The 16,238-nt window shown below is 32.9% G+C and overlaps 4 protein-coding genes across 4 annotated transcripts; 1 reads left to right on the forward strand and 3 right to left on the reverse strand.

The window, feature by feature from the left end:
* Positions 1-40: 40 nt before the first annotated feature.
* Positions 41-3,803, reverse strand: LOC123715012 (pyrimidodiazepine synthase-like). Its single transcript, XM_045669781.1, has 5 exons — positions 3,621-3,803; positions 3,126-3,293; positions 2,633-2,790; positions 1,263-1,508; positions 41-610 (listed from the first exon to the last, which is right to left on the reverse strand). The coding sequence occupies exons 1-5, from the start codon at positions 3,649-3,651 to the stop codon at positions 386-388; spliced, it is 828 nt and encodes a 275-aa protein (XP_045525737.1). The 5' UTR covers positions 3,652-3,803; the 3' UTR covers positions 41-385.
* Positions 3,804-6,349: 2,546 nt separating this feature from the next.
* LOC123714864 (pyrimidodiazepine synthase-like) lies at positions 6,350-9,569 on the reverse strand. Its single transcript, XM_045669482.1, has 5 exons — positions 9,356-9,569; positions 8,997-9,164; positions 8,525-8,682; positions 7,578-7,823; positions 6,350-6,593 (listed from the first exon to the last, which is right to left on the reverse strand). The coding sequence occupies exons 1-5, from the start codon at positions 9,378-9,380 to the stop codon at positions 6,426-6,428; spliced, it is 765 nt and encodes a 254-aa protein (XP_045525438.1). The 5' UTR covers positions 9,381-9,569; the 3' UTR covers positions 6,350-6,425.
* Positions 9,570-10,006: 437 nt separating this feature from the next.
* Positions 10,007-14,707, forward strand: LOC123714863 (centrosomal protein of 135 kDa). The gene is made up of 2 exons (XM_045669481.1): positions 10,007-14,444; positions 14,528-14,707. Exons 1-2 carry the CDS (start codon positions 11,355-11,357, stop codon positions 14,666-14,668), a joined length of 3,231 nt encoding a protein of 1,076 aa, XP_045525437.1. The 5' UTR covers positions 10,007-11,354; the 3' UTR covers positions 14,669-14,707.
* A 115-nt stretch (positions 14,708-14,822) lies between these two features.
* Positions 14,823-16,132, reverse strand: LOC123714865 (transmembrane protein 170A). The gene has a single exon (XM_045669483.1). The coding sequence runs from the start codon at positions 15,855-15,857 to the stop codon at positions 15,459-15,461; it is 399 nt and encodes a 132-aa protein (XP_045525439.1). The 5' UTR covers positions 15,858-16,132; the 3' UTR covers positions 14,823-15,458.
* Between the last annotated feature and the right edge of the window lie 106 nt (positions 16,133-16,238).

A 16,238-nucleotide genomic window follows, 5' to 3' on the forward strand; every position in this document is an offset into this window, starting at 1 on the left:
GCAATATAGACGGTACTTATTATTATAGAATAGAAAATAATGTTGCTAAAGCATATGTTTAATCCAACACCGCACATTAGTAATATCTTAAACTAATCCAAACCATATTTCACGAGTATTTTATGGCCTACACCCAATGAAACACAAATGATGTGAGGAAAGTTATTTAAACAGATAGCATATCATAATATCTCTAACATATTAACATTTATAAAGTTGTATACTTAGCTACAATTTACTGCAAATACAAATAATACGGTAGGAGTAATTGGAATTAGATCGCAAAAAAAAAATCAACTTAATTTCAAAACGCAATCTCCTACCGCGGTACTCAAATAAAAGGTGTTATCACGTTATTTAGGACAAAGCAAGCAATTGCCAGTTCTTACATTGAGGGTTTTTTAGTATGCATTTCAATAGATTCTTGATATGAATCTATCTTTTTAGGCTTTATAACTTTATTATTTTTCCTATTAAATGAATTAGTTGAGTCGATGCTATAGTCTGGCTTTCCTTTGACACGAGATTCGATATACTTGGCATGGTTTTCGGGTTCTAAACTGTAGGACTGAATCGCAGGGTCTTTCTTCATAGCATGCATATATTTTATCTGTAAAATAATGTAACGAAAAAAAAATTAAACACGATACAAACGCTTTTGTAATCGATACATTTATATCGCAATAAGTATACCAAGTACAGAGAAATAATCGAACACTCTAATTGATATGCAATTAAATCAGTTTAATTACAATATTTTTCGCCACAACGTAAATACAATTAAGTTATGATATTTAAATGATTTAGCTTATAAGAATTGGGTGTAAGTACCTCTATAAATATAAGATATAGTCGTCTATCGCATACAATAATGTATAATTACGAAATCTTATCTATCATTTCTGAAATCTCTTTATATTATTATCTATATATGATAATGTAAGATTTATGTAATGCTAACTTGCATCTGTTTATAAAATTCACTATGACTTGAAAAAAGCAGCTTAATAGATTATTTATAATATCTATTTATGACTGTATTGTGGTTAATAATTAAATAAATTCGAGTGCATGAAGGCAACGTATTGCTTCGATTTGTATTTCTAAATCAAGTAGGTCATTAACTTTCTGTGTCTATTTTTTTAATAGCTTGTTTATTGGAAAGGAACAACCATGTCAATTCTTTGTTATCTGTTTTACTTAAAATGATTTCAAAAAAGGTGTTAAACAAGACAATATATATTCATCAAAAAAAAACTTACCAATATGTCATATTTATCTTCTGTAATAGCGAATTCATGTCTTCCCACTAGATGAAGAGCTATATAACGCTCCAAGAATGGCCAGACAATATAATCAATGTACCCAGGTTTATCTCCAGCCATATATGTGGTTCCTCTGCCTTCAATATCTTTCTGCAGTATTTCTAGACTTCGATGATAGCTTTTCACTGTTTCTGGTTTTATTGCCTGAGCATTGAATGCTGCTATGTAATAAGCAGCTTGAGCCTTGAAATAAAAAAAGCGTATTGACCGACTTCGTCGAATTATATGTATGTTGTACTAATGTGTATGACCCCCCGTATATTAAATTCCAATTTTTATGTTCGGTTCTCAGACTTAGATCTAAACCTCGTTTTTAAATCGTACTAAAAATTGTTATAGTTACTACAGATACCGGTAAACTTCTTGAGCATTAAAGTAGGGAGTGGGGGAAAGTATGCGCATCGTACACAGTGCGGGCCAATCACGCGATCGACACATCACTCTTCCGCCCCCGCGCACCACCGCCCGCGTTTAAAGTATGCCTATAACTCAAGTTTTAAATTAAAATAGTCGGACATATATAGAATGGTTGCTCGGAAATTCGCGTCCAGGAATGGGGTTAAGGGTAGATACCATTGACGTCACACATATAAAATAAAAATTTAGAAGATAAATTAGCAAAGTTTATTCGAATAAAGCTTGTTTTAAATTTGTCTATCTAGAGATCTACCAGCATGGACGCCAAAATACCCAGGAGTCACTTCAGCAGAATTTCTATATAATTTACGAATTACTGACCAAATAAAGGCAATAGAAAAAGAGAACAAAAGGGGGAAGAATGGGATAAAATATCATCTTACAAGTTCGCCAAACAGTGCCACACAAACATTTTTTATGCACATCACGCAACAACACGATAACACATGAATGTTTATTATGAAGAATGCAAACAACGTTAATGTACCTTTCATAGAGCTAATTCAATTTTTAATATTGTGGTACAAAACTATCTCCACTACGGCTTTACAATAAAAATAAATTATTAATTCTTTGAACAAACCCCTTATAAACAATTCCTGATAAGTATTTTCATATAGGTATAAAAGTATGTTTATACAGAAAATAAATCCGGCACAGGTTAGACATGTTATATAAAAAAAATCTTATTAAATCATATCAACTGAAAAATTTGTTAGCCAGCTCAGACGAGGAAATTGCTGACGTGCAATCCATCCTTTGCCTTCCGACACATAAACTCATTACAAATTCAACTTTGAATCTCGCGCCGACCGGTAATCCATTACATGTATAAATAAACAATGTACAAAACAACAAACAGCTAATAAGTAAAGTAAAAATATACTTACGGTAGACAACAGCTCCACAACAACCTTATCTTGTGCTCTTTTGAGGGACCCTACGGCCTGAAGGGCTGGATATGGATACCTCTCGTCTATATAGGATGTAATTATTGAACTTTCAAATATGGCTTTGCCTTCTTCATACTCCAAAATTGGTACAGAACCTATAAAAAAATACTAGAGATGATAACGGAAAGCGGACAAAATCATGGTGGTTTTTCAGTGTTCTATGTGGTACATGCACTACAAAAACAAAGGAAAACGAACACTATTAAAACTAGGTACATATGCACTATCAATATAAAAATTACAAGTTCAAATAATGAATATTTTAAATTCTAAAACAAATTAAAATTAACTTCGTATCACCATTTTTCTGTTGCGTTTAAAAACCTCTATTTAACTGCAACGTTTACCATACGCTGCCGAACAACTCAGTATGGAAATTGAATACTTAATCATTAAAATATTTAGAAACCCTAATATCCTTATATTGTACCTTTAGGATTAAACGTAAAAATCCATTCCGGTTTGTTGCTTAGATCTATAAAAACTAGATCGTATTCCACTTTCTTTGCATTCAACATCAGAACGCATCGTTCGGCATAAGGACAGAACCTCATGGAAAAAAGCCGTGGTTTTCCACTAAATGGTGGTAGAGGATCGCCTAAAAAAAGAAATATTCACAACGTTATATCATATATTTCTCTGTCGTTTATACAAATTCATCATTAGACATCCATTTTTAGTATATATATATATATATATCATAAAACTTATTTAATAATATCATGATTTGGCAATATAAATTTGGTCATTTGGTTTTTCAAGTGCACACACATTTCTTGAAATTATTAGTTATATGTATGGCCACCAAATAGTATATGGTTTTGTATGCCAGGTTTGTTACAGTACAAAATGCCTACATGCACACTTTCCAACAAGATGCATGCAGACCTTAATCAATAAAAAAAAATCTATTAAATAGTGTTACCTTTTTGCAAATGTCTTCCATCGTATTCCATATTTTAAAAAGAAAACAGAATTAAAACACTTTAAAAGATAATTGATTATTATTAATATAAAATAATTTATAGATGGTGGATAATTCGGTAATAAGATCAGACAAGGCGTTGTTTTTAATTCAATGTTTCTAAATAACTATTTTAATTGTAATATCTTTATACTATCTATATACGAAATAAGCTTAATCCCTACTTTTACGCATTTGGTATATCTGGTAATATATTATCATATATGATATAAAGATAAAAATAATATTAATATTGGACTTTTCCGATTCGTCGTCCGATTGATTATATAGAAAAACTAAGTGGTTAGATAATTTATACTCATCTTGTTTATTATTTATGTATACTATGATGGACGTGATTCTTACATTATTATATCTTATTTTATATAACTAGCGACTTTCTTGACGAACTAATAAAAACACAAAACAACGAAAAATGCATAATGAAATGTAATATATATATGTATTTAGCATTAGGTATTCGAGATAAATAAAAAATATAGGTTAGGACCTAAGATACAATCAAATTAAATATTATTCTATTAGTTAAGCGTTCGAGTCCTAGCTCTAAGATCGTGTCTTTTTTTAAATTCATTTATTATTTAAAAACATATTAACTTAATACTCCAATATTAGAAACAAACCATCCCTATATCGCTTTAAAGAACCTTCAAACCCTGGATGGATATTTCTTTCAATTAATAAAACAACGACGTTCAGACGTTGTGGATTTTGGCGTTAAGATACGAATGTCCATATCTTAACCACAAAATCGACAACGCTGACCACGCGTCGTACTCGTGAACAAGTGCTACATGTGATGACTGGTCGATTTTTAATTATTATTAATTTCAACAGTAATTATAATATCTTTGCGTGTTCTTCTCACTACAATGTAAACGAACTTGTTCTCCTTTTACATTGTCTTCTACTGATAGAAACTAAACGTTTTTCGATGCTTTATTACATATAGTGTAGAGAAAGGTGTTTGCAGCTCTATACAAGAAAACACTTGGCGATTAAAACGAATGATGAAGAAGTTCTTGCCACATCTTGTCCCTCCCTACTTCGCCCTTGTTATGAGAAGTAGCAGTAAATTTAAATAGATGTTATATCGCTCATAAGTGTACTCATAAATAAATATTTCATTGTATCATGTTATTAAAACTATCGAAAATCATTTTTAATGCGACAAGTAACCTTCCACCACAACTACTATTCCAGATTATTACCGCATTAGCAACCTAGGACTTACACAGCAAGTCCGTGTTTATTACTCTGCAGGCCAAGCTAATTCAAATAACGCCATAATGTAAATGTGAAATGAAATGGTCGTCATACTTCGTCAATGCTTAATTATTGCGTGATCTTCCTTCCTTCTCATATACCTACATATAATCTTCCTTATAAGTAGCCGCAGTGGACCACTTCAATGACTTCAATTGATACCAAATGTCAGCCATAAGTTTGACTAAATAAATAGTATAATATCAAACGCGTTAAAAAATATATCTACTGCTAATATAAGCTACTAGTAAAAAAAAACATTACTAGTAAAAGTATCGTAAGTTGCTACCGGACATTTTATTCGTAAATATACATTTCTACAATTAGTTCAATTCAATCTAGTTAAGTTTATATTAAATACCATGCCCACTATAAAATGAGTGTCCGTTCGAATAACTGTCTACTTTAATCGAATTCTAGATGGTGAAATTGCTTACAACAGGGATATGAAATATAAACTTCTTTGCAAAATATCGGGATTTCAGTTAATTGAATAAAGTTTAATCGTCTAACGTAGTCCGTATACTTAATTATAACCGTGTAAATTAATACGCGTGAATTCTTGCAAAACAATAAGTGGTCGGCAATAAGTCAATAATTGTGTTTTACTTTTTTAAATAAAATAAAGTTACACAATGAATATAATTTTGCCTCCAGGACTTATGGATGTCCAACGAAGATAATGTTTTGCGGATAGCACGTAGCCGGAATATAACTTCAGGCATCGTAGTATCACACCGCAATACCGGTGGTGCCTTCCCGCGGTCTTCCAGTGGAGTTCGACGCAAAGAGATAGCCTAGATTAGCCATCTCCTTCGCGGTATGGGACAGCAAGTCATCCTCCCCGTGCGGTGGTGGAATGAGGGCTGATAGTAATTCCCTTGGACAGCTTTGACTCAAGTCCCCGAAGTTTTTTTTGCCTTATCAATTTCCCGCTTGAAAAACAGGAACAGTATATCTGTATGTCATGCGTCCTGTGGCGACGAGAACAGATATCCTCTCTGATGTCGACGCAAACTCCCGCCCGCGGCACAAATAAATGTTTCAATTTGTACCCCGGGTAGGAGAGGTAGAAAGTATCCGCCGGGGAGGATATCTGAGTCTCAGTAAGGAAGAATAAGGCCGGCTTCGCAGTCTCAAAATGACAGTGGACAACGTTGATGTTGGAATTGAGTCCTAACCTAACACTTGTGAAGTCCACGGCAAGTGTGGAAGTGGGTGCCTTTCCTCTTTTGCTCCATTTGCAACGAGATCGGCTAATAATTGACTTATGGTCAAAGAGCGCAGAATTGCCCGAAGGCAACAGCATCACTCAGCACTTCTTGCGTTGCCTCCTCCGTACTCTCATAAAAAAATAAAGCTATTTTGTTGTGTTGAAGGAAATGTTTAATTAAAACAAAAAATTGAGAAATTGTACTTTATTGCACGAGATTAAAATGTTTACAACTTTTGGAATAAATATGAATTTCTAGAAGCATTTCATTCCTTCTTCTTACGTGGACGGAAACAGCAGACATCACTAGTGTCCAGCATGTTATTGTCCGGTGTACCCTTTACGCGAGATTCGGTGTACTTGGCGTGGGTTTCTGGAGCCAGAGTGTAGGCCTTGATTGGAGGGTCATTCTTCACCGACTCCATATATTTCAACTAAAAAAATGATTTAATTAGATTTATTCGTCTCCACTATGAGTGACGGATAGAAAACAGATGTAGTGTATCTAGTCATTCTTAAAATTTTCCGCCTTTTCACCGCGTTTGTGGTCATATACGGATCCAGCTCGACCGATTTTTATAGTTTTTAATATAGATGGTAATTCAGATTTACCGAAAACAATATTTCAAAGCAAAACGTAACTCTACGGATTAACGCTGGTGACCCAGTAGGTTACAGTAACAATATTTTAATTTATTTACATTAAATTCGTTGTTTTAATAATTAACAACGGTATATGTGATAAAATCAATAAGATACAGATAATATAGAAGGCACATCGCTTATAAGCAATTCTATTATCATTATGACAAGGCTTTATTTGAAATATGAAATCATATAATCTTGAAATTTAAAAGTTATTTACACAATCTTTATCAAATTAAATATGATAGGAGTTTCGAGACAGTCTCTTTACAATAGGCTTAACCCACTACGGCCAAAGGAGTTTGTATGAAAATTACTTTAGGTCACGCTTTGTCCCGTGACAATTTTCCATACAAATGCGTTTCGCGATAGTGAATCACGACTATCGTAAAGTGAATTTGGTTCAAACCCCAGTTACGTAAAGCATTAGATTAGATTACATGTATTTTGATTGACGTACCAGAATACGGCATTAGTGAATATGCAATTTAAATAAATTAGCAGTTTACATTTATTGTCTACAATGAGCGTTGTTCAAACGAGATTTTGACAATATGTGTATTGTCATATGTGAATTATTTTTTCCCGCAAAAAAGCGCCAATTGCTTCATACATTCTATAACTGCACAATTTGCTTGAAATTGAATGATGAAAATCCTTTTACAACATGTACCAGGGTGAATATTTTATTCTCCCACACAAATCTATTTCACTATGTAGTTATAGTAACAAAAGTCTTTAGTTAACTAGAGTAAGTTAAATATGATACTTACTAATGCAGCATATTTATCCACACTAATAGCAAATTCAGGTTTGCCTAATTGAGGAAGTGACAAAAAGCGCTCCAAAAATGGCCAAATGGTATAGTCCACCAAGCCAGGTTTATCACCACCTAAGAATGTAGTGCCTCTAGATTCTACTTCCTTTTGCAGAACTTCAAGGCCACGGTGGTATGTCTCTATAGAGTCTGAAGTTAGAGCTTGGGCGTTAAATGCTGCAGTATAATATGCTGAGTGAGCCTGAAATTTTTTTTCATACATATCATTATTTATATTAAACTAGCTGTGTTGTAGTTATGGCACTGTAGTTTTATCTGCAACAATTTGCTTGTAGTAAGTTCTTACACAGCCATATATTATAATAGTTGTTCTGCTATTTAAACTAAGGATTCATGGTATAAAAATCAGCTGTTATCGGGGTATAACTAACTCTTCTTTGTTTTATATGACTAGATTATTTTGTCATCAAGGCATAAAAAATATTTTCTTGTATCGCAAAATCTTCAAAAAAAGTTCTTGATGAAAATATGTTTAAATTAACCTCTGTATTAATTTAATGTTTTATCAGAGATGTTTAACAATAGAAGTATAGTTAAATAAGATTTGTTATCATTTCATTCCATAAACATTAAATTGATAACAAAAATATAAGATATCCCTGCGGTGAGAATTGCTAAATATGAGACATTAATTCATATTATATATTATCTGTCATTGATTAAATATCAAAGCACTACCTACTATAAGGGATTTCGCAATTCATACTGACAATGTTCAACAATATTCAGAATGATAATAATGGTTTCTTTAAGACAAAGATGTTTAGAGCTGGGTATGTGTATGAGCAAGAGAACACCTATTATGTTTGTGACCCTGTCTTATAAACACTAATAAGTACAGTAGATGGAAACCAACCATATAATAGAAAAAAACATACTTACACTAGATAGAAGCTCCACAACTATCTTGTCCTGTGCCCGTTGCAGAGGTTCTGAAGATTGTAGCGGTGGATCAGGATATTTCTCATCGAGATAGGCATTAATAATGCTACTATCAAATATAGCTTTTCCTTCTTCATATTCCAATATTGGCACTGTACCTAAAACCAAAAATTCATTGTGTCTTAAAATATAAATACTTGTCTTATTCATAAACTCAAATGTAGTGTTTACAGTTATAGAAACCCTTACTTTCAGTGAGCATATAAATCTATACTAATTTTACAAAAAGGAAAGTTTTGTATTTTTGTACAAATAAACTATAAAACTATTGGACTGAATTGAAAAAGTATGTTACCATTAGAATAATAAAACAAGTTTTTTCCAAAATATAAAATGAGGTTATTAAAGATTTACGGCATTAAAACAATATTAATGCGTATTAGTAGTTTAAAATACTACATTCTATTATTACCTTTAGGATTAAAGCTGTAAATCCACTCTGGTTTGTTATCCAGATCAATATGAACTAAATCATACTGTAACTTTTTGGCATTTAAAACCAAGATACTTCGTTCTGCGTAGGGACAAAATCTCATAGCAAATAACCGTAATTTTCCATTGTACGGTGGCAGGGCATCTCCTGTATAAGCAAATAGTATGTACATATAGTAATTATAGTAATGTATTAAGTATAAAAAGTTAAATTTAGTGTATACGTACAAAAGTTTTCCGTAAAGGAGGTACAGAGCAATAATTTATCCGCATATTCATTATTAATAACATTATTTACCTTAAAGCTAATATAAAGATTATATTATAAAACATTGTTACCTTTCTTTAAGTGTTTCTCCGACATTGTGTAACAAACAATATAATTAATAAAATATTTAGAAGTATTCTTGCTGATTATTTATAATTTCGAATCAGACAAATTTCATACAACATTCAAAAGGTAGAATGCAGAGTGCAGACTGACTCTATGAAACGTAATAATTAATATTAACCTCTACAGTCTATACGCTTTCATCGCTTTGACTTATTGTATTGTGTAATCTTTCGATGCTTCATTTCAAGTATATATCACACACACGCACACACACAAATTTATAGATAAATAATAGATTTTAAGATAAGCTTACTAAAAATATTTTTTTATATGACCCAGTAATATTCATATATATTCCGATGTGTTCATAACTTTTTATAGTCGACGCATTTTAAACTGAATCGTCGGGCAATAAATGTCACTGACAGTAGGATCGTGGACTCCATTCCCGCGTCGTTAAACGCGCGGGGTCTCGCGTGGGAGTTACCTCCTTTCGTGGGGTTTGAGCTTTTCGTATCTCACTAAAATGGGGCGGTGGCTGGATTGGGCGAAGCCCAGGTTGGATTGGAGTGTCCTAATCACGACAACTGACTATGAGGGTTGGGCGAGTGTTTGAGTGCTTGATGTGGGTGCCTGCGGTTCCGCGCTGTGATTATCCCTCGGGAAGCAGTGCTTATGCCCCGAGCCCACACACTCATTTAGTGTGATGTGGCGCGATGTCGACGAGGTGCGGCACCTGTGAGGTGTCCACTCTGTCAAACATTCCCCTTAAGAGGCGTTGGATGTGCGTAGTTAGGTCCTCTATACGGAGGTCCTTGGTGATGGTGGCGTTGCATACGCTTCACGGGGCATCAACGATCCGCCGCAAGGTTGTATTTTAGATCACGTGTAGGTGCTTCTTCTGGGTGTACGAAGTGAGTGTGTATCAGGCCGGGGTCGCGTTATTGGCTCTAACGGTCGCGTTGCACGTGCACGTTGTAGCGCAGACCTCTGTCTAGTGATATACCTAGGTACGTAGCCTCCATGGCCCACAGGATCTCCGTTCCAAAGAGCTACGGTTGCGGTGGTTTCTTGCCCAACGGGAAGCAAATCGCCTGGTTTTTGTTGGTTTTGGTGTTGACCTTCAGTCGTCCAGCCACTCAGGGAAGGCGACCAGTGCCCTCTGTACCTCATCTTGGCGTGCGAGTAGAGCGTGGGCGCTAGACAGCGGCTTTGGAGGTAGAAATAGACAAGGGCTCTAAGCCTTCTGGAGAGCTCCATTGTCTTCAATTTCTCCACTAGGACGGCGTGCCCAACTCTGTCAAAGTCTTTTTCCTAGCATAGTTGAGTTCTCCGCTGGGAAGCCGAATTGTTGGGGAAATGCGAATGTGAGGTCTTCGAACAACTTGCACTGCGTGGATAGCAGGGAAGTGGGCATGTTTGGCAATGGCAGTGTACAGAAGGCAAGCATACGTTTGGGTAGTTGACGCAGGGCTGGATTTGGTATGCCGTTAGGCCTATAGGCATATTGCTTCGACGTGGCCACTTGCGCTGTAGATATAGCTGCCGTCAGACCTTTTCAAGAGCCTGACTAGGTCCCGTTATCCATTAAGGCTGCCGCATAGTCTGTGGAGGATCCTCAAGGGCACGGCGCACCTTCAACGCGAAGCGATTCAGGTCCGACTTCTGTCCGAGTGGGCAGTGAGGGCGCTGCGTTCAGTTTTATCTGGTACGCGCCGCAATGACCGGTTGTGAACTCATATGTAATCTGTATCTCATAATAATGAATAATCTTTGTATTTTATTCTGAATTGGCTTATAGGTCTCGTTACCAGGGCATACAATTAAAAAAAACTGAATTTAATAAATATATAATAATGAAATGCGAATGTCATACAAAATCCAAATATTTACATTTACAAGTTATTTTGAAACTGTAAACTAACTAAAAATTTATTTTATAGTTTATGCTGTTTTTTAAGAAACGACAACAAATGAAAACGTAACTGTTGGTCTGGTTTTAAAATGGAAGAGTCCTATTTCAATTTAAAACGCCAACTTGAAGAGCTTGGTTATAAGAACACATTACCAGTAGATGCAGTTAATTTAGTAGAATGTTTATTAGGTGACTTATTACAGACGACTAGAAGTTTACAGCATTACATGAATATTTCCAAAGAAGCATTGTTACAGCGTGATTCATTGTTAACACAATTAGAACCGTATAAATGTGACAATACCAAACTTATTCAAGAGAACAATCAACTACATCATGATATTATTAATAGGAAAGAGGAACATTTAAAATCAATGCGAGAAAGTCAAAAAAAAATTAAGTCTCTAACAGAGGAGCTGCTTAAAAAGGAAAACTTGATAAGCAAATTACAACATGATGTAAGAGATTTAAGTTTAAGAGGATTATGCACTGAAACATTAAGTAGCCGTAATCGCAGTAAGAGAAAAGATGCCGGAGATAATGCTGTCTATAAAAGTTGTATGTGCAACAATAAGAATATTAATTTAGATAAAGAAAATATGACAGAAACATTTAGCACTATTCAGACACTACAAGAAAAAATAGACTCATATAATGATGAAATAATCCTTCTTAAAAATCAAGTGGAACATAGAGAAAGTGAAATCATTAGACTAAAATTACTTCTGGAGGGTGGTAGACCCAGTGCTGCAATTACAAAAGATTTTTGTAGTGATAAACCTGAAAAAAAAATTCTATATTTAAAGAAACAAGTTAAAGAATTAGATATTTGTAATGAATTGTTAAAGAAGGAACTAGAAAAGAGCCTTGAGAAACAACATGAAGCAATGCAGCGAGCTTTAGATCTGGCGGATAAAAATAAAGCCCTGAAAGATGAGTTACAAAATATGGATTTGTTGGCATTAAAAGTAGAAGATGATTGTAATAAAAGACTTGTAGAATTAACTAATGAAATTACTTTTCTACAGACAAAAGTTGAAAACTTAAATACCAAAAATTTTATTTTAGAGAGAGACTTAACAAGCTTTCAGGAAAAAGGATCATTGAAGTACACAAAACATATGAGTGAAAATGAAAAAACCATACTACAGAAAGAAATAACAGATTTAATGGATTTAAATAAAAGTTTACAGGACAAAATATTGAGCTTATCTGAAACTAATAAATTTCACCAGGACAAACTTGCTAAAAATAATAGTGATAGTCCAAAATGTCTATCTAAAGGTGACCTCCAAAAGATACTGGAAGATGAAAGAAGGAAATATGAGAAATATATTAAAGATGTACAAGAAAAACTCAATGAAACCATAAACTTATTTAAGTGCCAATTAAAAGATGAAAAAACTTCTAGTCATCAATCAGATAATGCTTTTATAAAAGACTTACATAGTAAACTATGTGAAAGTGAACAAAAAATTTTGATGTTGAAGAAAGAGAATGATGATCTTAAAAAAGATAAGCTCCTGCAAGAAAACGGTAATAAAAATAATTTCAAAGATATAATAAAACATTTAAATTTAGAAAATACTGAACTATCCAAAGAGAACATATTTTTGAGCCAACAGCTAAGCCAGTACAAAGCTAGCAAAACTGAAGGCTTTGAAAACAATAATTACTTGAGTGAGGAAAACAGCAGGTTACAGAATAAGATTGGTGGACTGATAAAAGACTTAGATGAATCAAAAATGGAAACTCAGAAATATAAAGCCCTATACAAAGAGTTATTAGATTCTTGTGATAAACTTAAAAGAGATTTAATTTTTAAGCAAAAACAATTAGAACAAATACAAGAAGAAAATTGTTCTTATAAAATGACAAATAGAACAGGCAAAGCATCAAGTGATAGACTTAGAGAAGAGTATTATACTTTGAAAGAGCAGGTAAAAAAACTACAAAGTGAATTAATTAAAGAAAAAACTTTAGCTAGTCAAATAAAAAACATACAGATGGAAACTGAAAGAAGTACAACTGAATCACAAAATGAATTATTAAGCACTCAAAAAAAACTTAGTGTAGCAAAAGTTACAATTGAAAGCTTAGAGAAGAAATGTAAAGACTATCAAGCAGAGTTGTGTGTGCTTAAGAATGATAAATCAAACCTAATTGAAAACATAAGATTATTTGATCAAGAACGTGATAAACTTGTAATTGAGCTGGATCAGAAGGCAGAAAATACAAATATGTTGGAGCAAAAGTTAAAATCTCAATTATATGACATTAGTAAATTAGAAAATGAACTTTCAGACTTTAAGCGTAAGTTAAACATCAATAAAATTGCAGAACATAAAATAGCGGATTTTGAATCACAAATAGCCTTCTTAAATGGTGAGATTCTGAGATTAACTCAACAGTTTGATACAGCTGTGATAGAAAATAAACATGTGCAAAATAGTTTAGCAGATGCAAATGGAGCTCTTAAGCTTACTAGAATTGAATTAGAGAAATCACGAAAAGAAGTTGATGATTTGAAACAACAATTGCAGCATTATGTTGCTGAAATTAGAAGAATTGAAGAATTACTGTCTCACAAAGAGGCAGAACGTTCAGATATGCTAGAACATTTTGCCAGCCTATCTGTTGAGGCAAATATTTTAGAAAATACAAATCATTCTCTTGAGAGTGAGTCAGCCTCAAAATCCATTAAACTGCAATCATATATTTCAAAAATACAAGGTCTGGAAGAAAAAGTAATTGACAAGGATAGAGAGATTGATAGCCAATTAGCTTGTATTACTTCTTTAAAATGTAAAATTAGTTCCTTACAACAAGAACTGAAATTGGTTAGTGAAGAAAAATCTGTTTTAGAAGAAAATATAGAATACCTAAAGAAAATGTGTCGTAATCTAAAAAGTGATCAAAAAAATATAAGGATGGATGATGTCGATTCTGAATTGAAGCTTTATGAAAATAGAATTAAAAGTTTATCTAATGCTAAATGTAAGCTGGAGTCTGAAAAAAAAGTGTTAACTGAAAAAGTATTAACAACTGAGAATTTATTATCTAATGCAAGAAGAGAAATTATTGAATTAAAACTGACTTTACAAGATGCCACTTCTGAAACAAAATCATTGCAAGAGCATGTCAGTATATTTAGTAGAAGGGAGTCTGATATAAATGAGGTATTTTTTTTTCATTCAAAAGACAGTTACCACTCTAGTTATAAATTAATCATGTTAAATTTTTTAAATTATTTTGGTTTCAGAATCCTTTTCAAAGAGAAGAGTTAGCACTACCTCTTGTGCTGGATGATACTCTTCATGAAAATAGTAATGAGGATGATGACAGTGCTCATTTTGATGACATACAAAATAAATATAGCACTAGACATGGAAGCACATTATAGTTATAACTTCATAATTTAAATATAGTTTATTGGAAAGTCTGTTCGTTATTGACTCTTTATTAAATCCAATACAAATAAGAATGATTCTGTCAATTTTTATATTAATAACTTTAAACAATACACCATACCAATCAGTTTAAAAACAATTGCCACAACAGATATTTTTATAAAACTTTATTAGCTTATATATCAAAGTTTATACATCACCATTATAAATAATATAATTACATATATTACAAAGTGAATATCTATAATTATTATATATTAATTTAGTTTTATCCATGTTACAAAAGTTAATAGAAACAGTTGAGAAAGAGAATATACTACATACATCTATTATAATATTACCAAATCATATCTACAAAACTATAAGGGTCAAATGTGATTTAAGTACAAATAGTCATGAGAGTTACAAATTTAGTATAAAATTTACATATCTTGGTTAATCGGTGGGAATTAAATTACTAGGCCAGTGATCAAGGATATTTCATTTGCTTATGGAATGCTATACATCTTGTACAAAAGGAATGAAATGAGCTTTTTACACTAGACAATGTAAAAGAATATAATAAGCCTATGTTCAGGTAATGTACTATACAGTATAATAACACACTTATCATTTATTAAAGTCACATTTAATGAGTATTTAATCTACCACACCATATAATATGAACATGCTAATTATACTGGAACATACTAATTAGCACCATTCCTCTTTATATTTGCTACAAAAGAATTATTTTATTTATAATTGACATAGCTTAAATGTACACAAAGTAATGAATGCCTACTACAATGTAGCTAATATTCTAGTGAAACCAATTCCTGCCCCTAAAATTGTCTGTCCAATTCCCCAAATCATTGCATGTATTGGTGGCATAGTTAAATTAGCTGCCCTGTAGATAAAGGCAATAGCTGCACTACTTGCAACCCCTGAGGTAACCGGGCTCATTACTCCCATCACTATTAGAAGCACAGGGAAGAATTTTCCATATTTATGTTTTCTTAATGTTCCGAACGCAACTAACGCGGCACACGTGTGGACAAAAACAGAGGAGCACAAGGACCAAAGAAACACAGGATACCACATCTCACCAAAAGTATCTAAAGGGTCAATTGGAGTCAATCTTAATATATCCACAAATGAATCGAATTCTGATACTCTGAATTCCGACAACATGTCATACATGTTGTCTTATAAATTCTGATGCATAAAGGCATCGGGATAGTTGTTGTCCTCATAAAAATATTACTTCAATAAAATTATCCAGACACGAAACATGGCATATCTATGTTATTAAACCAAGTACGATTTTGATTGTTGAGTATGATCTGCATCCTTATTGGTCATTTACACATTTAAGTCAAATAATTCTAAACAGTTGCTAAATCATAGTTTTTTTTACAAAATAAATTATGTCTTCGACATTTGTAAATATCAAAATAAATTTTTAATTGTTCAGTTTTTCAGTTTTGACTTTACCAGTATAAGTCACAGATTACGATAACAATAATCAAATAACAACAGATTACATATTATTTATTGAGCTGTCGTATTGGAGCCAGTTCA

The sequence above is a fragment of the Pieris brassicae genome, chromosome 10 (assembly GCF_905147105.1).
Source record: "Pieris brassicae chromosome 10, ilPieBrab1.1, whole genome shotgun sequence".
Classification (NCBI taxonomy): Eukaryota; Metazoa; Arthropoda; class Insecta; order Lepidoptera; family Pieridae; genus Pieris; species Pieris brassicae.

Bases quoted from the DNA above. Each gene is read 5' to 3' on its own strand.
- LOC123715012 (XM_045669781.1), bottom strand. From the start codon at position 3,651: ATGGAATACGATGGAAGACATTTGCAAAAAG. The intron at 3,294-3,620 runs GTAACACTATTT...TTCTTTTTTTAG, and splicing joins TGGAAGACATTTGCAAAAAG to GCGATCCTCTACCACCATTT. The intron at 611-1,262 runs GTAAGTTTTTTT...ATTATTTTACAG, and splicing joins AAGATAAATATGACATATTG to ATAAAATATATGCATGCTAT.
- LOC123714864 (XM_045669482.1), bottom strand. From the start codon at position 9,380: ATGTCGGAGAAACACTTAAAGAAAG. The intron at 7,824-8,524 runs GTAAGTATGTTT...AAAAAATTTCAG, and splicing joins TTGTGGAGCTTCTATCTAGT to GCTCACTCAGCATATTATAC. The intron at 6,594-7,577 runs GTAAGTATCATA...TCATTTTTTTAG, and splicing joins TGGATAAATATGCTGCATTA to TTGAAATATATGGAGTCGGT.
- LOC123714863 (XM_045669481.1), top strand. From the start codon at position 11,355: ATGGAAGAGTCCTATTTCAATTTAAAACGCCAACTTGAAGAGCTTGGT. The intron at 14,445-14,527 runs GTATTTTTTTTT...TTTTGGTTTCAG, and splicing joins GGGAGTCTGATATAAATGAG to AATCCTTTTCAAAGAGAAGA.
- LOC123714865 (XM_045669483.1), bottom strand. From the start codon at position 15,857: ATGTATGACATGTTGTCGGAATTCAGAGTATCAGAATTCGATTCATTT.